At 45.3% G+C, this 24,773-nt stretch overlaps 1 protein-coding gene across 1 annotated transcript in view; it reads left to right on the top strand.

The window, feature by feature from the left end:
* DDO (D-aspartate oxidase) overlaps nt 1–24,773 on the top strand; it is a 94,606-nt gene that overhangs the window by 15,352 nt on the left and 54,481 nt on the right. The window contains exon 2 of the mRNA XM_069767982.1: nt 20,728–20,903. Coding sequence (XP_069624083.1) covers nt 20,728–20,903 — 176 coding nt within the window. The remainder of the gene's footprint in view (nt 1–20,727; nt 20,904–24,773) is intronic.

Here is a 24,773-nt window from a genome sequence, read left to right on the forward strand (position 1 = left end):
CAGGAGTTGCTGACAGCAGGTCAGGAACCATTTTCACCAGGAGCAGCACAGTGGGTGCTGCACTTCTTATCTCACAGCTCAGGTTGGTAGGTGCAGAGTCTAGCTCTCCCTTTCCCTCAGAGGCTCCGTGCAGGAGGACAGGCACAGTGGTCAATGAGTACATGGCCTGTGGTGACATCACGGTCATCTGGCAGGTCACATGATCATGATGACACTATAGGCAGGGCCACCATCAGGGCATTACTGCCTTGACTGGCGTATGGGGCCCAATCGGTCATCATGCCCGAGCAGCAGGATTCTGCCGGTGCAGAAAAAAACCTGCGTCTGATACGCAGGTTCAGTTAAACTCTATTGCCGTGCATGATCATGGGGCAGGATGGAGACAGATGGGGAAGGATCATTGGGCAGGATGGAGATAGATGGGGCAGGATCATGGGGCAGTATGGAGACACATGGTGCAGGATCATGGGGCAGGATGAAGACGCATGGTGCAGGATGGATACAATAAAGACAGATGGGCAGGATCATGGGACGGATGGATCAGGATCACGGGGCAGATGGGGCAGGATCAAGGGACATCACATGAGGGCAGAATGGATACTGATGAGGGCAGGATGGAAGAACATATGGCTGGACCCAGGAATGAGACACGTGAGGGCCAGGATGGGGGATATGCAGTCATGTATTTATTTTATTTTTTGAGGATACTGCTTTATATGGGGGGGTGGCCCTGTAACTGTGCAGAGCAACACTATGTCACCTTTTTTTCTTCATCTGATGTAGAGTAGAAGTTGAGAGAAATTAAGCAATGTGTTCTACAAGCAATGCTTTAGATAACTGTGTTATTTCCTGCAAAGACAAGCCATGGCTGGAAGAAGTGATGGCGGTCTGTGCTGGATGAAGATGAAAAGCAAAAGATGAAGGACTTCACTTAGAGATGTCACCAGTGATCACTGTATTACCTTTACACTGACACTATATACAGAGCTCCTGTGTATAATGTCATTGATCACTGTATAACCTGTACAATATATACAGTGCTCATGTGTATAATGTCACTGTTGATCACTGTATTACCTGTACACTGATACTATATACAGAGCTCCTGTGTATAATGTCACTGGTGATCACTGTATTATGTAGAGAAAAGCGGCAACACTCACCAGTCTTGTGTGGTCTGATTCATTTATTGGAAGGGTGCATACACCGCATCTTCACGGCATCGGGATACACAAGGAAGGAGGTGAGCAGGATGTGACGACGGCCGTTTCGCACCGACAGTAGCGCTTCCACGGGACCCGATGCCGATGCCGTGAAGATGCGGTGTATGCACCCTTCCAATAAATGAATCAGACCACACAAGACTGGTGAGTGTTGCCGCTTTTCTCTACATATTGCCAGTGGTTTATACTTTTTTCCTGCGTGCACCTCTACCTGGCAGTTGGATCCTAGAGAAGTTACTATGCACCGAAGTTACCACTAGCTATTGAGGACCAGCTGTGCGGCGCCTTTTCTCCTAGATTGCTATACATTGATCACTGTATTACCTCTACACTGTACACTATATACAGAGCTCCTGTGTATAATGGCATCGGTAATCACTGTAATACCTGTACACAGATACTGCATATTAAGTACAGATCTCCTGTGTATAATTGTATAATTGCACTTTTGGTGATATTGTTTTTTTTATTAATGATCAGTATTGTAGTATTCAGTCACTATGTGTTGGTAATATGTTGTCCGGCCATGGTGTGGTGGTATTAGTTCCTTGTATGTGCTGTGACTTGATCACTATGCGGTGGTAATATGTGGTCTGGTTATGGTGTGGTGGTATTTGTTCCTTGTATGTGATTGGTGAGAAGTGGAGTTTTTCCAAGAGAGAGTGGTGGAGCCTGGGTGGAGTCACAAGGGAGCCCCAAAAATTTTGCCAGTATGAGGCCCCGAAATTCCTAGTAGCAGCCCTGACTACAAGTTCTAATACAGTCTTTGCATCGGAAGCTTCACTGATTATCAGTGGAGTTTCTGCTGTAGATGCTGGGAGCCCTCAAGGGGATGGGGCCCCTAGGCAGCTGCCTAATCTACCTTGCCCTAACACCGGCCCTGCCTACAGTATGAGGGCCCCCACACACAATATGATGTCAGTCAGTGTAAGGGTCCCTACACCTATGTGTCACACTCCACGCCCCACAAAGAATAATACCCCCACATGCAATATGATTTCCCCAATAGCACGAACATGCAGCATGAGGACCCTCTACAACCCTCTACATAAGAGAAAAAGAGAAAAGCGGAACCGACCATAAAGTCTCAGTACATCAAAATATGTGAACCATGATCATATTTTATTTTATTTAAATCCGGTGACAACAAAAAGATCACAAAACAATGACATAAACATACATTAAAACATTATAGAAACAATGGGGGGCACACCCAAGGAATATAAAGGGATATATGTACATTTCTGCAAGGAGTTTGTATGTTCTTCACGTGTTTGCGTGGGTTTCCTCCGGGTACTCCGGTTTCCTCCAACATTCCAAAGACATACTGATAGGGAATTTAGATTGTGAGCCCCATCGGGGACAGTGATAATAATGTGTGCAAACTGTAAAGCGCTGCGGAATATGTTAGCACTATATAAAAATAAAGATTATTATTGAATTGGTTTCTAGTGCAAAAATCGTAGTTCCATAATTAATAATGAGTAACTCAATAGTTTATAAAGTGCTAATGCATAGTAGTGTTGGTGCATGCAGGGTCTAGTACAAGACAATTAAAGGTACCGTCACACTTAGCGACGCTGCAGCGATACCGACAACGATCCGGATCGCTGCAGCATCGCTGTTTGGTCGCTGGAGAGCTGTCACACAGACAGCTCTCCAGCGACCAACGATGCTGGTAACCAGGGTAAACATCGGGTAACTAAGCGCAGGGCCGCGCTTAGTAACCCGATGTTTACCCTGGTTACCATCCTGTTATGAAAGGCAATTCAGTACTACAATGGACATAGCGGTCAGAGCACATACAGTGATCTGACAATAACCCAAAATCATAGAACGAGCTCTGAGACGTGGGAACTCTGCAGACCGCAATCCCTAATCCTCTCCAAACAACACTAGAGGCAGCCGTGGATTGCGCCTAACTCTGCCTATGCAACTCGGCACAGCCTGAGAAACTAACTAGCCTGAGGATAGAAAATAAGCCTACCTTGCCTCAGAGAAATACCCCAAAGGAAAAGGCAGCCCCCCACATATAATGACTGTGAGTAAGATGAAAAGACAAATGTAGAGATGAAATAGATTCAGCAAAATGAGGCCCGACTTTCTTAACAGATCGAGGATAGAAAAGGTAACTTTGCGGTCTACACAAAACCCTAAAGAAAACCACGCAAAGGGGGCAAAAAGACCCTCCGTACCGAACTAACGGCACGGAGGTACACCCTTTGCGTCCCAGAGCTTCCAGCAACAAATTAGACAAGCTGGACAGAAAAAATAGCAAACAAATAGCAAAGAAGAACTTAGCTATGCAGAGCAGCAGGCCACAGGAATGATCCAGGGAAAAGCAAGTCCAACACTGGAACATTGACAGGAAGCCAGGATCAAAGCATTAGGTGGAGTTAAGTAGAGAAGCACCTAACGACCTCACCAGATCACCTGAGGGAGGAAACTCAGAAGCCGCAGTACCACTTCCCTCCACCAACAGAAGCTCACAGAGAGAATCAGCCGAAGTACCACTTGTGACCACAGGAGGGAGCTCTGCCACAGAATTCACAACAGTACCCCCCCTTGAGGAGGGGTCACCGAACCCTTACCAGAGCCCCCAGGCCGACCAGGATGAGCCACATGAAAGGCACGAACAAGATCGGGAGCATGGACATCAGAGGCAAAAACCCAGGAATTATCTTCCTGAGCATAACCCTTCCATTTAACCAGATACTGGAGTTTCCGTCTAGAAACACGAGAATCCAAAATCTTCTCCACAATATACTCCAATTCCCCCTCCACCAAAACCGGGGCAGGAGGATCAACAGATGGAACCATAGGTGCCACGTATCTCCGCAACAATGACCTATGGAATACGTTATGTATGGAAAAAGAATCTGGAAGGGTCAGACGAAAAGACACAGGATTAAGAACCTCAGAAATCCTATACGGACCAATGAAACGAGGTTTAAACTTAGGAGAGGAAACCTTCATAGGAATATGACGAGTTAAGTAGAGAAGCACCTAACGACCTCACCAGATCACCTGAGGGAGGAAACTCAGAAGCCGCAGTACCACTTCCCTCCACCAACAGAAGCTCACAGAGAGAATCAGCCGAAGTACCACTTGTGACCACAGGAGGGAGCTCTGCCACAGAATTCACAACACCATCCTAAAAGTAAAAAAAAACAAACACTACATACTTACCTACAGCCGTCTGTCCTCCAGCGCTGTGCTCTGCACTCCTCCTGTACTGGCTGTGAGCACAGCGGCCGGAAAGCAGAGCAGTGACGTCACCACTCTGCTTTCCGGCTGACCGACGCTCACAGCCAGAGCAGGAGGAGTGCAGAGCACAGCGCTGGAGGACAGACGGCTGTAGGTAAGTATGTAGTGTTTGTTTTTTTTTACTTTTAGGATGGTAACCAGGGTAATCATCGGGTTACTAAGCGCGGCCCTGCGCTTAGTTACCCGATGTTTACCCTGGTTACCAGTGAAGACATCGCTGAATCGGTGTCACACACGCCGATTCAGCGATGTCTGCGGGGAGTCCAGCGACCAAATAAAGTTCTGGACTTTCTTCCCCGACCAGCGACAGCACAGCAGGGGCCTGATCGCTGCTGCCTGTCACACTGGACGATATCGCTAGCCAGGACGCTGCAACGTCACGGATCGCTAGCGATATCGTCTAGTGTGACGGTACCTTTAGATATACTAATAAACTAATCAAATATATATAGTCCTATAAAAGGTATGGAGACTTATACATAGATATAATACAGGACATAACAATGATAATTAAACCACCATAATCAATCACCTTAACCCACATATTTCATAACTGGCAAGTATAGGCGAATGTCAACTCCTTGCAGTGCATCTTATTAATTAAGTAGTTTAGGGACTGTGAGGCAGTGACCCCTGTTACAGCTAATGGGCGCTGTTTATTCTTCCCAGGATGCACACAGGCATAGTGAGGCCATGAGGGGGCATTGTAGTCGCAGGTGTAGCTGTGATTACAATTGTTAAAAGCCCTATAGCAGTGGTCCCCAACCTTTCTGACCTTGAGAGCCACATTCAGCTTAGAGAGAGGGTTGCGAGCCACATCCAGCTCCCACCCCTTTCAAAGTAGTGTCAACCAAAGCCCCCATTAGAGGTATAATGATAACCAAAGCTTTTCCACAGAAATCACTCCAGAGCAGTACACTGATATCCAGGGGTTCCCATTCCCAATACCCCCATTCAGTATTCTCTCAACACACTGTCACATCCAGTTTTGAGCACCTCTTCTATCAGGTAGTACAAACCTATAGAGAGGTTTTAGATTTGAGTCTGAGGAGTCTCAGGTGTGTCAAGGGCAGAGTGAGACCTGGCAACCCACAGCATACACAGTGTTGCTGCTGTCCATGAGGACTAGTCACAGATGTGGACAGGTCTTGTACCCAGAGGTGAACTGGAGGTAGACTGTTCTGTGCCAGAAGTAAGGACTGGCGTGTGTCACAGCTGCAGACAGGAGGATGTCAAGGTCTGTGTACAGCTGTGAGTAGAGACTGTGATACAGCGGTGCAGGACACCCATGGAACTAGTCAGAGGAGGACTAGCATGTGTAGTGACTGCAATCTAAAGGAAGCTGTTATGAACTGGTGTGAATTGAACACTGAAGTTATATGTATTTCTGTGGATTGGAACCTTTTCTGTGTGAAGCTAACACATTAAAAAGACTTTTATGTTTGAACTTTGTGGGTCACTGCCTCATCACTGGCTACCGGTGCACTACATCACTTACAGTTGTAAAGAGACTCCCTCTCCTGCGTTTCGACAACCTAATTTGTTTATTTTTGATTTTACATAAAGGCATATGTATTTATTGGTATAATATTTTTCATTTTTTTGTTCTCTATTTTGAGATTTAAAAAAAACAAAACCTTTTTTTAAAACTTTTTTTTTTACCTTGTCCCAGGATGGGACATCAACTTTCCATTGTCTGGTCGCTGATCTAATACCCTGATCTAATACCCTGCTACGTTTCTTACTACTTCACCACAACCAAGCTCAACATTATAGTCCTCTTTAGCAAAAGTCATTTAATTGACCCGCAGTTATGCGTCTTCTTTCTCATTAAGGTGTATGCACACATTGCAGATTTGCCTGTGGAATTTTCTGTGCAGATTCTTCCTCTCTCACCAGAAAACCCAGGTGTGGATTTGATGCGTTTTTGATGGGTTTTTTATGCGTTTTTTTTTTCATGCAGATTTGTATGCGTTTTTGAAACCTAAATAAATCTATTATTGAAAAAAAAAGAATTGTGATGTCATTTCTGGTCCAACCTCCTCTTTAACATTTGTCCAACCCACACTCCATTACACACAGATAGATAGATAGATAGATAGATAGATAGATAGATAGATAGATAGATAGATAGATAGATAGATAGATAGATAGATACAGTAGATATGGGATAGATTTGGAAGAGATAGATAGATAGATCTATAGATACATCTATAGATAGATAGATAGATGGATAGATAGATATGGGACAGATGGATAGATAAATATGGGATAGATAGATAGATAGATAGATAGATAGATAGATAGATAGATTTGGAAGAGATAGATAGATAGATAGATAGATATGGGACAGATGGATAGATAGATATGGGATAGATAGATAGATAGATAGATAGATAGATAGATAGATAGATAGATAGATAGATAGATAGAGCTATCTATAGATCTATCTATCTGGCCTGGTTCACACTTTACGAGAAACTCGCATGAGTCTCGAACCTCAATACCTGGCACTGCTGCCGGCCCTCGGACCGGAGCGTTCAGCTGCATAGAAATACATGCAGCCACACACTCCAGTCCCGAGTGCCGCCGGTAGTGCTGGGTATTGAGGTGCGAGACTTGTGCGAGTTTCTTGCAAGTGTGACCCCGGCCTTAAACGCAATATCTGTTTAATTTTTTTTTAAAAATGGAAAAAAAATTGTGTGGACCCCAGCGCAATTTTCAAGTCCACAGTGGGAAAGACAGCGACTGGGGTGCCAGTGTTTATAGCCTGGGAAGCGGGTAATACCCATATATCTTCCCAGGCTATGAATATCAGCCCACAGCTGTCTATGTAGCCTTTACTGGCTATTAAAATAGGAGGACCCCCCAAAAAATGACGTGGGATCCCCTAATAATTTATAGCCAGAAAGGCTGGGCAGACAGCTGCGGGCCGATATTCATAGCCTAGAGAGGGGCCATGGGTATTGGACCCGCTGGCTACAAATACCAGCACCCAGCCACCCCAGAAATGGAGCATCTGTAAGATGCGCCAATTCCAACACTTAGCCTCTCTCTTCCCACTGCCCTGTAGCAGTGTCACATGGGGTAATAAGATGTTAATGTCACCTTTGTATTGTAAGGTGACATCAAGCCTAGTTAGAAATGGAGAGGCGTCAATAAGACACCTATCCATTACTAATCCTATACTAGTAAAAGATCTAAAAACATACACAGCCAGAAAAAAAGTATTTTAACCCCTTTACCCCCAAGGGTGGTTTGCACGTCAATGACCAGGCCAATTTTTACAATTCTGACCACTGTCCCTTTATGAGGTTATAACTCCGAAACGCTTCAACGGATCTTAGCGATTCTGAGATTGTTTTCTTGTAACATATTGTACTTCATGATAGTGCTAAAATTTCTTCGATATAACTTGCGTTTATTTGTGAAAAAAACGGAAATTTGGCAAAAATTTTGAAAATTTCACAATTTTCCAACTTTGAATTTTTACTCTGTTAAACCAGAGAGTTATGTGACACAATATAGTTAATAAATAACATTTCCCACATGTCTACTTTACATCAGCACAATTTTTGAAACAAACTTTTTTTTTTCAAGGAAGTTATATGGGTTAAAATTTGACCAGCAATTTCTCATTTTTACAACCAAATTTACAAAACCATTTTTTTCAGGGACCACCTCACATTCGAAGTCATTTTGAGGGGTCTATATGGCAGAAAATACCAAAGAGCGACACCATTCTAAAAACTGCACCCCTCAAGGTGCTCAAAACCACATTCAAGAAGTTTATTAACCCTTCAGGTGATTCACAGCAGCAGAAGCAACATGGAAGGAAAAAATTAACATTTTACTTTTTAGTCACAAAAATGATCTTTCAGCAATAATCTTTTTAATTTCCCAAGGATAAAAAGAGAAAATGGACCTCAAAAGTTGTTGTCCAATTTATCCTGAGCACGCTGATACCCCACATGTGAGGGGGAACCACTTTTTGGGCGCATGGCAGGGCTCAGAAGGAATGAGCGCCGTTTGACTTTTTCAAGCTAAATATGGCTGGAATTGAGATCGGACGCCATGTCGCGTTTGGCAAGCCCCTGATGTGCCTAAACAGTGGAAACCCCCCACAAGTGACCCCATTTTGGAAACTAGACCCCCTAAGGAACTTATCTAGATGTGTCATGAGCACTTTTATCCCCAAAGTGCTTCACGAAAGTTTATAACGCCTGGGCGTGAAAAAAAAAAATCCTATTTTTTTCCACAAACATGATCGTTTAGTCCCCAATTTTTTATTTTCTCAAGGGTAAAAGGAGAAATTGTACCCCCAAAGTTGTTGTTCAATTTGTCCTGAGTACGCTGATACCCCATATGTGGGGGGGAACCACTGTTTGGGCGCATGGCAGGGCTCAGAAGGAAAGGAGCGCCGTTTGACTTTTTCAAGCTAAATTTGGCTGGAATTGAGATTGGACGCCATGTCGCGTTTGGCGACCCCCTGATGTGCCTAAACAGTGGAAACCCCCCACAAGTGACCCCATTTTGGAAACTAGACCCCCTAAGGTCTATTATCCCCCAAGTGCTTCACGAAAGTTTATAACGCCCGGGCGTAAAAAAAAAAAAAATCCTATTTTTTCCACAAACATGATCGTTTAGTCCCCAATTTTTTATTTTTTCAAGGGTAAAAGGAGAAATTGGACCACAAAAGTTGTTGTCCAATTTGTCCTGAGTATGCTGATTCCCCATATGTGGGGGGGAACCACTGTTTGGGCACATGGCAGGGCTCAGAAGGAAAGGTGCGCCGTTTGACTTTTTCAAGCTAAATTTGGCTGGAATTGAGATCGGACGCCATGTCGCGTTTGGCGAGCCCCTGATGTGCCTAAACAGTGGAAACCCCCCACAACTGACCCCATTTTGGAAACTAGACCCTCTAAGGAACTTATCTAGGTGTGTGGTGAGAATTTTGAACCCCCACGTGCTTCACTAAAGTTTGTAATGCCCAGGCGTGAAAATAAAAAATCCTATTTTTTCCCACAAAAATGATATTTTAGTCCCCAATTTTTAATTTTCCCAAGGGTACCAGGAGAAATTGGACCCCAAAAGTTGTTGTCCAATTTGTCCTGAGTACGCTGATACCCCACATGTGGGGAGGAACTACTGTTTGGGCACACGTTGGGGCTCGAAAGGGAAGTAGTGACGTTTTGGAATGCAGACTTTGATGGAATGTTCTGCTGGCATCATGTTCCATTTGCAGAGCCCCTGATGTGACTAAACAGTAGAAACCCCCAACAAGTGACCCCATTTTGGAAACTGTATTCCCTAAGGAACTTATCTAGGTGTGTGGTGAGAATTTTGAACCCCCATGTGCTTCACTAAAGTTTGTAATGCCCAGGCGTGAAAATAAAAAATCCTATTTTTTCCCACAAAAATGATATTTTAGTCCCCAATTTTTAATTTTCCCAAGGGTACCAGGAGAAATTGGACCCCAAAAGTTGTTGTCCAAATTGTCCTGATTACGCTAGTATGCCATATGTGGGAAAAAACTGTTTAGGCACACGTTGGGGCTCGAAAGGGAAGTAGTGACGTTTTGGAATGCAGACTTTGATGAAATGGTCTGCGGTCATCATGTTCCGTTTGCAGAGCCCCTGATGTGCCTAAACAGTAAAAAAAAAACACAAGTGACATCATTTTGGAACCTAGACCCCCCCCCCCCCCCCAGGGACTTATCTAGATGTGCCCCCTTTTTGGAACTAATGTACGCTTTCTTGTAAAGTAAATTAGTAGTGCATGGAGGTGTGGTACAATTTGAAGCAATCCTTCATACACAGGCCAGGTTTTTTGGGGCAGGTGTCGCATTGATAAATGGTGTCCTTGCGTATTCCCCTTTTGTAACACACTCGGCACCTTTTTGCGGCTTACCTTTTCTGCCGGTTGGCGGGACCACCCCCGGAAAATGCTGACCTGGTACGATACGAGCACCTTCAGTTCCGGAAGTACTGGGGCCCTCTCCTTCCGGAGTACCAAATATCAGGGCCTTAACCACTACCTCCTGGAACTGAAGGTACGACGTATCGGTGTGGCGTGCACATCGTAACAGCAGGAAAGCGTTGAGCATTGCCATTTGTACAATGTGCACGGCCAGCTTTTTGTACCACACTTTGGCCTTTCTCAAAGCACTGTATGGTTGGAGGAGTTGATCAGAGAGATCAACCCCCCCCATGCTTTTGTTGTAGCCCAGTACACAGTCCGGTTTGCAGACCTGTGTAGAGGTACCCCGTACAGTGCTGAGGGCTCTGCCATCACCATGTATGGTGGTCAAGAGAAGGACATCCCTCTTGTCCTTGTACTTGACCACCAGCAGGTGGTCGCTACATTGGGCCTTGCTCTCACCTTTTCTGAGCATCTGCCCAAGTAGCGTCTTTGGGAGGCCTCTCTGATTTTTGCGAACAGTACCGCAGGCTGCGGTACCTCGCGCATAGAGGGATCTGTAGAGTAGGATGCTGGTATAAAAGTTATCAGTATAGAGGTGATAACCTTTATCCAGCAGTGGGTGCACCAAATCCCACACGATCTTCCCACTCACTCCCAGGACAGGAGGACACTCAGGGGGTTCAATCCTGCTGTCCTTCCCTTCATACACTCTAAACCTGTGGATGTACCCTGAGGCACTCTCACACAGCTTGTAGAGTTTGATTCCGTACCTGGCCCTTTTGTTGGGCAGGTATTGACGGAATCCGAGCCGCCCCTTAAAATGGACCAAGGACTCATCCACGCAGATGTCCCTTTTGGGCACGTACACTTCAGAAAACTTTTTGTTGAAGTGTTCGATGACCGGCCGAACTTTGAACAGACGGTCAAAGTTGGGGTCATCTCGTGCGGGACACTGTGCATTATCGGAATAATGCAGGAATTTATGGATGGCCTCAAAACGTTTCCGAACCATGGCCATTCGGAACACTGGAGTGTTATATAAAACATCTACACTCCAATATTGCCGCATTTCTGGCTTCTTCACGATCCCCATGTGGAGGACCAGGCCCCAAAACTGCATCATTTCAACTGCGTCTACAGGAGACCAGTTGGAAAATGATGTACCGGGGTTTTGCTCCAAAAATGGACGAGCATACAAATTAGTTTGCTCCACCATGAGGTTAATAAAATCCTCAGAGAAAAAGACTTTGAAAAAGTCTGTTTCTGTGAGGCCCGTGGTGTCAAACTTGATTCCTGATTCTGCCACAAAATCAGAAATGAGTGGCTCGTAATTTTCAGGGGAGCGAGGTCCATGTGGGTTCCGCAGTGGGGAGCGCTGGTTCAGGAGTGGTGGGGGCTGCCTCATCTTCTGTCCTGGGGCGTCTGCGTGGCGGTTCCGCAGGACCCGAGGAGGAAGATGAGGAGGAAGAGGAGGAGGAGGAGGAGGAGGAAGAAGAATCAGAAAAGTAAAGAAAAGTGGGATCCTCTCCCTCGCTATCAGTGTCGGAGGCAAGGAAAGCATATGCCTCCTCCAATGAATAGCGCTGTTGGGACGAACGGGACGAGCGGGACATTTTTGTGTGAATATGGTGATTGGGTGCACTTTATTGATAACTGTATGTGTATGTGTGGGGGGATAGTGATTTGTGCAAACTTATCCGAAAAGAAAATGCTAAAAAGAGAAGAAAAACCTGTAAAAAGAAAAGTCTAAAACAGCAGGCCCAGCTCTGATCAGTGAACTGTTTCACTTATCAAAATTTGGCCGCTGCTTGATGTGCGCACGAGGGTCGGGCAAGGGGGGGGGAGAAAAAAAACAAAAAAACGGCAGGCACAAACTCTGATAAGAGAACTGCGTCACTTATCAAAGTTTGGCGGCTGCGGGATGTGTGTACGGAGGTTGCGCAAAAAGGCTGAGGGGAAAAAAGCGAGCGTGAGAGTTGATCGGTGAACTGCGTCACCAATCAACGCTCGGCGGCTGTTAAGTGGGCGCACGGAAGGAGGTGCAAAGGGGGGTAAAAAGAGGGGGAAGGGAGATGGGGGTGGAAGTGAGGATTGGGCAAGGATAAGTGATCAAAATGTACAGTTGTAGTCAGGTGGCGCAAAGGGGGGGTGAAAAAAAAAAAAAGGAAAACGGCAGGCACAAACTCTGATAAGAGAACTGCGTCACTTATCAAAGTTTGGCGGCTGTGGGATGTGTGTACAGAGTTGACGCAAGGGGGGTGAGGGAAAAAAAGCGAGCGCGAGCGTTGATCGGTGAACTGCGTCACCAATCAACGCTCGGTGGCTGTTAAATGGGGGCACGGAAGGAGGTGCAAAGGGGGGTAAAAAGAGGGGGAAGGGAGATGGGGGTGGAAGTGGGGATTGGGCAGGGATCAGTGATCAAAACGTACGGTTGTAGTCAGGTGGCACAAAAGGGGGGTGAAAAAAAAAAGGAAAATGGCAGGCACAAACTCTGATAAGTGAACTGCGTCACTTATCAAACTTTGGCGGCTGCGGGATGTGTGTATGGAGTTGGCGCAACGGGGGTGAGGGAAAAAAAGCGAGCGCGAGCGTTGATCGGTGAACTGTGTCACCAATCAACGCTCGGCGGCTACTAAATGTGCGCACGGAGGCGGCACAAATGGGGGTGGAGGGGGTAAAAAGAGGGGGAAGGGAGGATTGGGGTGGATGAACAGGGATTGGGGTGGATGAACGGGGATTGGGGTGGATGAACGGGGATTGGGGTGGATGAACGGGGATTGGGGTGGATGAACGGGGATTGGGCACGGATGAACGGGGATTGGGCACGGATGAACGGGGATTGGGCATGGATGAACGGGGATTGGGCACGGATAAAACTTACGTTTAGTTGTCTTCTTCTTTAGCAGGGATTGTGGTGCTACAGGCTGCTGTGGCACCACAATACCCAGCACGGCAGGGAGATTCAGGCACAAAATCCAGCAGGGAGATCCAGCAGTATGACCGCTCTGTAGGAATCCTCAGCTAGAATGAGGACCCCTGCAGAGCGGTCATACACAGGTCAGGCAGGTGACACAGACAGGTCACAGAGCGGTCATGCTGCTGCTGTGACCTGTCATTGGTGGGATCGACCATAACATCGATCCCACCAATCAGAGCTTTCCTGGTGACCTGGCTGTGACCTGCCTAGGATCGGAGCTGTTCGCGCCGATCCTAGGCAGGTCACAGCCAGGTCACCTGCAGGGCACAGAGCAGTCACAGCGTGATCGCCGCTGCGCCCTGTGATTGGCGCGATCGACGATGACATCGATCGCGCCAATCGGCTCCTGCAGGCCCTGCTGGGCCTGCACTGTGTCCTATCCTATTAGAGCACCGATCCACTCAGGTAGTACCGCGCGGTGCCCTGCGATTGGCGCGATCGATACGATCGGCAATCGCGCCAATCCGGGGTGTTCTTGCCGGTGCCTGGCGTTGCCAGGCACCGGACCTAGGATCGAGTACATCGGTACTCGATCCTAGCCTGTCACCTCATTGTTTCAGCCGCTCCGATTGGCTGAAACAATGAGAATGGCTGTGATTGGCTGTTCAGAATTGAACAGCCAATCACAGCGATCGAGAGAGCGGGTGGGCGGCGACAATGCCCTGGATGCCGAGGCCATCTTCTCCCAGGTAAGATGGCGTCGGAATTTTAATGCGATCACCGCGACTTAAGTCGCGGTATCGCATTAAAGGGCATCACGTACTATCCCGTCAAGGGTCAGATAGGCCCAGGGCACCTCGACGGGATAGTACGTCTAAGGTCACAGAGGGGTTAATATTCTTAATTTCACCATACTTACAACCATGCCTAATGTGTAACATGTAGTCCCTTTAAAACAGTATATATTTTATTTAGAGATAATCTAAAAAATACCACTTCCCAGTGAACACAGAAAAATGGAATACAAAAACGAATCCACTAGTGCACCTTTCCTCACAGATAACCCTACACTCGCCTGCTATCCCTTCCTAGCAGTGGAGGTTGGCACCCTGATAGATATTTTGGCGCCCCCACTCCGCGACGGCTGACACCTGCTATCCCTGTTAATATAACTAGTCAGCTATAGGAGGGAAAACAATAAGCAATAAAAAGAAATGAAGGAAGATGTAGGGTAGAGAAACTAAGGTGCACAAAAATCTATATACCGTCCTCCCTCAATGACATCTCATATTCAGCCAAGAGACCAGGCTCGGACTGGCCCACCGGGGAACCGGAGGATCCTCCGGTGGGCCCTGGCACTGACACCTGCTGGCAGGGCCTCCCCCCGCTCCAGGGCCCCCTCCCCCGCTCCAGGGCCCCCTCCCTCGCCGCCTTGAATACTCACCCTGCCTGCTCCAGCGATGGTCTCGGCGTCTGCACTGCAGCTCGTCCTGAACGAGCTGTCACGTGACACCGCTCATTAAGATCATGAATATGCGCATATTCATGATCTTAATGAACGGTGTCACATGACCGCTCAAGCAGGAAGAAGGTGCTGCGCCGGCGCCGCCGCCTGGAGTCGGGACAGAGCGCGAGGGATGTTGGCACAGCAGTGCAGTGGGACAGGTGAGTATGAGGGACGGGGGGACGGGGGGGATGAAGGAGGACATAAGCCGGCGCGCCAAGCAGGAGCGGGTGCGGAGAGATAAGCCTGCATACAGGGCAGGGGGGAATATGAGCCATGCAGGGGGGACTATGAGCTATGCAGGGGGGACTATGAGCCATGCAGGGTTGACTATGAGCCATGCAGGGGGGACTATGAGCCATGCAGGGGGGACTATGAGCCATGCAGGGGGGACTATGAGCCATACAGGGCGGACTATGAGCCATGTGTACAGGGGCGGAATATGAGCCATGCATACAGGGGGGGGGATATGAGCCATTCATACAGGGGGGAATATAAGCCATGCATACAGGGGGGGGATATGAGCCATTCATACAGGGGGGAATATAAGCCATGCATACAGGGGGGGGATATGAGCCATGCATACAGGGGGGGGATATGAGCCATGCATACAGGGGGGGGGATATGAGCCATGCATACAGGGGGGGGGGGATATGAGCCATTCATACAGGGGGGAATATAAGCCATGCATACAGGGGGGGGGGGAATATGAGCCATGCATACATGGGGAGATATGAGTCATGCATACAGGAGGGGTAATATGAGCCATTCATACAGGGGGGGATATGAGCCATGCATGTCATGCATACAGGAGGGATAATATGAGCCATTCATACAGGGGGGGATATGAGCCATGCATACATGGGGAGATATGAGTCATGCATACAGGAGGGGGTAATATGAGCTATGTATATGGGATAGGAGGGAGATGAGCCATGCATACAGGAGGGGGGTCATTATACAGTATTGAGCATCGTGTGTGGCCGTTATACAGTATGGAGCTTCATGTGTGGCCATTGGACATTATACAGTATGGAGCATCATGTGTGGCCATTATACAGTATGGAGCATCATGTGTGGTGGCCGTTATACAGTATTGAGCATCATGTGCGGTCATTATACAGTATGGAGCACTGTGTGGCCATTATACAGTATGGAGCATCATGTGTGGCCATTATACAGTATGGAGCATCATGTGTGGTGGCCGTTATACAGTATGGAGCATCATGTGCGGTCATTATACAGTATGGAGCATCATGTGTGCTGGCCGTTATACAGTATTGAGCATCATGTGTGGCCATTATACAGTATGGAGCACTGTGTGGCCATATTTTTGTTTGCTTATAATTATTGTATATAAAACAGTGTGATCAGCAGTGCTAAATGGCTGCGGTTGGGACGTGGATATGGGTGTGACTAGTTGTGAAATGGGTCTGGTCAGAGGCGTGGCCTAAATTTTGCCGCGGCGCACTACGCGCGCCGCAAACTTAATACCTCCTTCCCTTCAAAAGTTGGGTGGTATGGTACCACATTTGCCAGATCATGGCAAGTGGCACAAATCCCATAGGGAATGAATGAGGCCGAATGCAGTGTTGCCGTAAGTGATCCGTTACACGGCAGATGCAGAAAAACTGCCGGATCTGCTGCAAAAGGCGACTTTCACATCAGCGATTCTTGCCAAAGTCACTGCCGATAGTGTCATACTCACCAAAGGGGGAGGCAGCGCTAAAAGTGCCTAGGGCAGCAGAAACTCTAAATACGGCCCTGGGGGGCTACATTATATTCTGTGGGGGGACTGCATTATACTCAAGGTACTATATTATATTATGGGGGGCTACATCATACTATATGAGGGGTTACAGTATACTCTATGGGGGGCTGCATTATATTCTGTGGTGGGGCTGCATTATTCTCTCAGGGGACTACATAATATTATGGGGGCTACATCATACTATATGAGGGGGCTACAGTATACTCTATGGGGGGGCTGCATTATATTCTGTGGTGGAACTGCATTCTCTCAGGGGAATACATTATATTCTGTGGTGGCTGCATTATACTATATGAGGGGGCTGCATTATACCCTATGGGGTGCTGCATTATATTCTATGGTGGGGACTGCGTCATACCTGAGAGGGTTGCATTATATTTTGTGGGGTGCTGCATTATATTCTATGAGAAGGGACTGCATTATATTTTATGAGGGGGCTACATTATATTCTGTGAGGGGCCTACCACAACCCTTGCTACATTATTAAGACGTGAACTACCTTATATTATACCCCGATATTAGCGCTTTTTACCGCACAATTGGTGGTCTTGTATCTATTTCTATGTAGCTACATAGTGGGCCCCAAGAATGATTTTCTCTGGTGGGCCCAAAGTGCTCCAGTCCGACGCTGCAAGAGACACTAGAGAAAAAAAATATATATATACTAGTGCGTGGAGCCAAACAAAACATGTGCTCCCAGCGTTGCAATACAGCAGTCCTGTTATGTATCAGCAAGGGACATAACTACGTGCATCAATGGCGAGATGACAGTGGGAGAACAGGTACAGAATAACGAATGACCTGATTTAGTCTAAGATAGACACAGTGCATGGTAGCACCCCCTTGGCAAAACAATTAATATATTTTAGAATGTGAAACAATGTAACACAACTCAGTATAGCTACAATTGTCTCTAGGTACACAGTAATAACATGATGCCACACTGGTACAAAGTCCTAAAGGGATATTTCAAGCTACACACTAGATGAGCTACCCAGTGGGTTCTAATAGCCAATAGTAGGTACCGATACACATGCACAGTCGGATAGACAAAAAATAGATGATTTCAGCAACAGCCAGTGAAAAAAGGGGGGGTTAACCCAAAAGAAACCAGACACTTAGCTGTCAGAATAACTCCCTAAACTAAATAAAATATATACTGTTTTAAAGGGACTACATGTTACACGTTTTTTGATTTTCCCTTTCTTGTCTATTTGTTTTCCGATGTTCTTTCTAATTCCCCAAAGCCATCGATCACCTGCAAAAAAGTAAAAAATAATAATCCAACCGTATACTCCCTGTCCGACTCAGTCCAATTAATAACGAGTGTCCCACAATGATCTCCCCTATAGGACAGTGACATCGGGTGATGTCACTGCTCTATAGGACCTCCCACGATGCACTGACAGGAGATAATGGCTCCTGCAGTGCATTACTGAAGAGCTTACCTTAGTTCATTCTCTTGCTTTACGGCAATGCTGCGTGTGAATTTTCTCACACAGTGTTGCCGGCGAGAGAATGAGCTTAAGTGACCTCTCTCCTGGCAGCGGCAGAGAGATATACATCGTAGAGGATTACCACCGCTGTCAGTTCATCGCGGGGCCCCTGTAGAGCGCTGTTAGCGATGTCACTGTTCTACACGGGAGATCCTCGTGGGTCACTCGTTATTAACTGGACTATGGCAGAAAGGTAAGCATAGGTTTGTTTATTATGTTATTTTTATTAAAGGAGAATCGAGGGCTTTGGGAATTTTGGTTATGGTAAGTATGTACTCTATCTTATGTGTTGTATGTTATGTGTATGTCCTGTATGTTATATGTTCTGTATGGGTTTTTTTACTACTGAACACAGCCATTGTCTGATGGGACTACTTTCCCATCATCGGCAATGCTGTCACTGTGAGCATTCAATGCTGGATGGGAGCAGTAATCTCATCAGACAATAGCTGCTTACACAGACCCGCACACACATACAGACCCGCGCACACCCGCACAGAGACACAGATTAACGCAAACACCGGCACACACACACATACACGTACATAGCTCCACCCACACTCTGCCTCCACCCGATCTGCAGTGTTTCATCCACAGCAAAACCGCAGATCTTTTTTACATCTGCGGGTTTGCTGCGGATGTTCCTGACACAGTAGAAGTCAATGGGTGCAGAAACGCTGTAGATCCACCAAAAGAATTGACATGCTGTGGAAAAAAAAAGCAGAGATTCCGCGCGTTTTTTCTGCAGAATGTGCACAGCAAATGTCAATTTCACATAGACTAACTTTGGCTGTGCATTACACTGCGCATTTGATGCACTTTCGAAGTCATACACAGGACCTCTTTATCAGGACAAAACTTAAGGTTTTAGGTTAGGTTTTGTTCTGATAAAGAGGTCCTGTGTATGACTTTGAAACGTGTGGACCTAAAACCTATCCAATAAAGCTTTTGAAAATATCATCGACTATCTGAATATACTCATCAGCAGCGCATCCACTGACACATCACCCGGGTCTTGTGCCACTCTTATGGACCTGTGTCTTGCAGTGGCTGATATGCACAAAACATGTGGCTTAAGTGCAACTTCATCAGGTGAGCAGATTCATTTTTTTTCTCTGCACCTTATTGTGTTATCAGTTAAGACTCTATTGTGCTCTGTTTTTCCTAGTTTCCCATATCTAATTAGAGCCTGAGGGAGGTTGCCACTGGGTGCAAAAGTCAGAAGGATTAATAAGGCATCTGCAATGCCAAATGCAGTGTCCTTCTGCAGCCAGATGCAGAGCGACTGTAGCATCTGACACACCTGTGGCACTTACGGTGCAAGTATGGCCGGTCCTTATCTCTTTTTATAGGGCAGCACGGTGGCTCAGTGGATAGCATTGCAGCGCTGGGGTCCTGGGTTCTAATCCCACCTTGGACAACATCTGCAAGGAGTTTGTATGTTCTCCTCGTGTTTGTGCGGGTTTCTGCCGGGTTCTACGGTTTCCTCCCACATTCCAAAGACATACTGATAGGGAATTTAGATTGTGAGCCCCATCGGGGACAGCGATGATAATGTGTGCAAATTGTAAAGCGCTGAGGAATATGTTAGCGCTATATAAAAATAAAGATTATTATTATTATTATTTTATGCTGACACTCTGGAGCTTCTGCAAGGGACATTTTACTGATCTCATGTACTCAGTCCTATCTAGGCCCATTACCTTCTAGAGTTATAAACTCTGGGCCTAGCATCTAGGCATCCTCTCCCAGGATCAGTGTCTGGTAGATCACTCTGCCTCTTAGTCACTTCTGCTTCGGATCTCGCTATCTCTTTCCTTTGGTCACCTCTCACTTTAGGGACACCCCAGAATGTGACACTGCTCACAATGGACCTTAGGTCCTCTTTCTATGCACTCCAGGCCCTATCTGACTCTCTTACAGCAAATTGTCACTTTCCCTTCAGCGTAGCCCTGTCCACTCTGGGCTAATCCTAAACATTACCTGCCTCTATCCCTACTATCAAATTAAACACATTATGGAGATTATTAACACCCAGAGCTGTGGAGTCGATAAGCCAAACCTCTGACTCCGACTCCACAGCACTACCTCACTACTGAGCATGTACATAAAGTGTAGGACAGATTCAACTCAACTAAAAGCCGAGATCCTTAGATCAGGTATAGAACAGACATTTATAGGACATTCCAAATTCTTATGAAAACATTTACAGCATATCCTGCATTGTAGTGCTGTACCCAATGTATTATTTATTTTAAGAGTTGGAGTTGGTTCATTTTGTACCAAATCAGATTCCATCAATATGGACACCAACTCCAGAGCACTGCTTAAACCACACCCTTTATTGGATATGTCACATCCTGTTATGCTAACCCCCATCAATGGACAAAGAGGAAATAAAAAGGCTAAAACAAATATTAAAAGTGGAACTCGGCATGTGCAGAATTCTGGTACATGAGTCTGCAATGTATATTACAAAGTTCAGGTGATTCACAAATTGACATTTACAAACATTCACCAATATGGAAACTCTGTCATACTACTTACACATAGCATTTTTTCTGTGAATTATGCACACCACTGCTTTATTATAAATAATAAAGCTAATATCTCCTATTTATCCACAGGCCTGGACAAAAAATAAGAGTTGCAGTAATTGGAGGAGGACTGGTTGGTCTCTCAACAGCACTCTGTATTACGGAAAGTCTTCCGCAGTGCACAGTCACTGTCATTTCTGAGACATTCTCTCCAAACACCACAGGTGATGTTGCAGCAGGTTGCCTTATTCCTCACCCCTATCCCGGTAAGTATGAGCTAGTAATATTCCTAAAATGTATAAGAATTTTTCTTGTCAATTAGCAAAATATAGATATAAAATTTAAACCTTTTTACTTTAAGTGAAAAAATATTTTTTGTATTTCAGTTCTTCAATACAAAAAGTGAAACTCGTATTATATAAAGTCATTACAAACAGAGTGATAAATTTCAAGTGTTTATTTCTGTTAATGTTGATGATTATGGAATACAGTCAATGAAAACCCAAAAGACATTACCTCATTAAATTAGAATAACTAACAAAAACACCTGCAAAGGCTCCCTAGGCATTTTAAAAGGTCCCTTAGTCTGTTTCAGTAGGTGCCACAATCATGGGGAAGACTGTTGACTTGACAGATGTCCAGAAGGCAGTCATTGACACACTCCACGAGGAGGGTAAGCCACAAAAGAAGAAGCGGCTGTTCACAGAGTGCTGTATCCAAGCATAGTAATGGAAATTTGAGTGGAAGGAAAAAGTGTAGACAAAAAAGTGCACAAGCAACAGGGATAACTGCAGCCTTGAAAGGATTGTTTAGAAAAGGCCATTCAAAAATTTGGGGAAAATTCAAAAGGAGTGGACTGCTGCTGAAGTCATTGCTTCAAGAGCCACCACACACAGATGTATCCAGGACATGGGCTACAAATGTCGCATTCCTTGTGTCAAGCCACTCATGACCAATAGACAACACCAGAAGCGTCTTACCTGGGTCAAGGAGAAAAAGAACTGGACTGTTGCTCAGTGGTCCAAGGTAGGGTTGAGCGAAACGGGTCGAACATTTTCAAAAGTCGCCGACTTTTGGCTAAGTCGGGGTTTCATGAAACCCGATCCGACCCCTGTGCGGGGTCGGCCATGCGGTACGCGACTTTCGCGCCAAAGTCGCGTTTCAATGACGCGAAAAGCGCCATTTCTCAGCCAATGAAGGTAAACGCAGAGTGTGGGCAGCGTGATGACATAGGTCCTGGTCCCCACCATCTTAGAGAAGGGCATTGCAGTGATTGGCTTGCTGTCTGCGACGTCACAGGGGCTATAAAGAGGCGTTCCCGCCGACCGCCATCTTACTGCTGCTGATCTGAGCTTAGGGAGAGGTTGCTGCCGCTTTGTCAGAAGCAGGGATAGCGTTAGGCAGGGTCCATTAACCACAAAACCGCTTGTGCTGCAGCGATTTGCACTGTCCAACACCACCCTCGGTGTGCAGGGACAGTGGAAGTTTTTTTTTTTTTTTTTTTCCCCTCAGCGCTGTAGCTCATTGGGCTGCCCTAGAAGGCTCCCTGATAGCTGCATTGCTGTGTGTACGCCGCTGTGCAAACCAACTGCTTTTTTCAAAGCACAAATCCTCTTGTTCCTTCCTTTCTGCACAGCTATCTTTTTTGTTTGTCCACACTTTTTATTTCATTTGTGCATCAGTCCACTCCTTATTGCTGCCTGCCATACCTGGCTGAGATTACTGCAGGCAGGGAGATAGTAGCTGCCTGCCATACCTGGCTGAGATTACTGCAGGCAGGGAGATAGTAATTGTAGGACATTCCCTGTTTTTTTTTTTTTTTTTTTTTTTGGTGGGAGATTAAGATTGGCAATTTGGCATTTCTGCTAGAGTGCCATCCCTGTGTGTGCCATCTCTCTCACATAGTGGGCCATAGAAAGCCTTTTCATTTTTCTGTATTTTTTTTTGTGGGGTGTATAAATTCTCCCTGATAAAAATACAGTGGGAGATTAATATTGGCCTTTGGGCTTGTGTGCCAGTCCTGAGTGTGCCATCTCTCTCACAAATAGTGGGCCATAGAAAGCCTATTTTATTTTTTTTTGGGTTTTATAAATTCTCCCTGAAAAAAAGGGAGATTAATATTGGCCTCTGGGCTTGTGTGCCAGTCCTGAGCGTGCCATCTGTGCCAGCCCTGAGCGTGCCATCTCTCTCACAAATAGTGGGCCATAGAAAGCCTATTTAATTTTTTTTTTGGTTTTATAAATTCTCCCTGAAAAAAAGGGAGATTAATATTGGCCTCTGGGCTTGTGTGCCAGTTGTGAGCGTGCCATCTGTGCCAGTCCTGAGCGTGCCATCTCTCTCACAAATAGTGGGCCATAGAAAGCCTATTTAATTTTTTTTTTTGTTTTATAAATTTTCCCTGAAAAAAGGGAGATTAATATTGGCCTCTGGGCTTGTGTGCCAGTTGTGAGCGTGCCATCTGTGCCAGTCCTGAGCGTGCCATCTCTCTCACAAATAGTGGGCCATAGAAAGCCTATTTAATTTTTTTTTTGGTTTTATAAATTTTCCCTGAAAAAAGGGAGATTAATATTGGCCTCTGGGCTTGTGTGCCAGTTGTGAGCGTGCCATCTGTGCCAGTCCTGAGCGTGCCATCTCTCTCACAAATAGTGGGCCATAGAAAGCCTATTTAAATATTTTTTTGGTTTTATAAATTCTCCCAGAAAAAAAGGGAGATTAATATTGGCCTCTGGGCTTCTGTGCCAGTCCTGAGCGTGCCATCTGTGCCAGTCCTGAGCGTCCCATCTCTCTCACAAATAGTGGGCCATAGAAAGCCTATTTTTTTTTTTTTTTGGGTTTTAGAAATTCTCCCTGGAAAAAAAAAGGGAGATTAATATTGCCCTTTGGGCTTGTGTGCCAGTACTAAGCGTTCCATCTCTCTCTCTCTCTCAGTCAGTGGGCCATAGAACGCCTATTTTTGGTTTTATTTGTTTTCTAAATTCTCCCTGAAAAAATCATTTTTATTTTATTTGGTTTCTAAATTCTTCCTGATAAAATCATATTTTTTTTATTATTTTTTTTTCTAAAGTCTCCCTGAAAAAAAAAAAAAAAAAAAAAAAACAGTGGGAGATTAATATTGGCCTTTCTGCTTGTGTGCCAGTCTTGACTCCTGGGTGCGTCATCTCTCAGTCAGTGGGCCATAGAACGCCTATTTTTGGTTTTATTTGTTTTATAAATTCTCCCTGAAAAAATCATTTTATTTTATTTGGTTTCTAAATTCTTCCTGATAAAATCATATTTTTTTTATTATTTTTTTTTCTAAAGTCTCCCTGAAAAAAAAAAAAAAAACAACCAAAAAAAACAGTGGGAGATTAATATTGGCCTTTCTGCTTGTGTGCCAGTCTTGACTCCTGGGTGTGCCCTCTCTCTCTCTCTCTCTCTCTCTCTCTCCAATTGTGGTCCATAGAAAGCCTATATTTTTTTTCCTTGATTTGGGTTCCAAAATCTACCAGAGAAAATAACTACATCAATCATTGGTAGAAAAATATTGGCCTCTGGGCTTGTGTGCCACTCCTGACTCCTGTGTGCGTCATCTCTCAGTCAGTGGGCCATAGAACGCCTATTTTTGTTTTTATTTGTTTTATAAATTCTCCCTGAAAAAATCATTTTATTTTATTTGGTTTCTAAATTCTTCCTGATAAAATCATATTTTTTTTATTATTTTTTTTTCTAAAGTCTCCCTGAAAAAAAATTAAAAAAAACAAACAAAAAAAACAGTGGGAGATTAATATTGGCCTTTCTGCTTGTGTGCCAGTCTTGACTCCTGGGTGTGCCCTCTCTCTCTCTCTCTCTCTCTCTCTCTCTCCAATTGTGGTCCATAGAAAGCCTATATTTTTTTTCCTTGATTTGGGTTCCAAAATCTACCAGAGAAAATAACTACATCAATCATTGGTAGAAAAATATTGGCCTCTGGGCTTGTGTGCCACTCCTGACTCCTGTGTGCGTCATCTCTCAGTCAGTGGGCCATAGAACGCCTATTTTTGTTTTTATTTTTTTTATAAATTCTCCCTGAAAAAATCATTTTATTTTATTTGGTTTCTAAATTCTTCCTGATAAAATCATATTTTTTTTATTATTTTTTTTTCTAAAGTCTCCCTGAA

This window comes from Ranitomeya imitator, chromosome 5 (assembly GCF_032444005.1).
Source record: "Ranitomeya imitator isolate aRanImi1 chromosome 5, aRanImi1.pri, whole genome shotgun sequence".
NCBI lineage: Eukaryota > Metazoa > Chordata > Amphibia > Anura > Dendrobatidae > Ranitomeya > Ranitomeya imitator.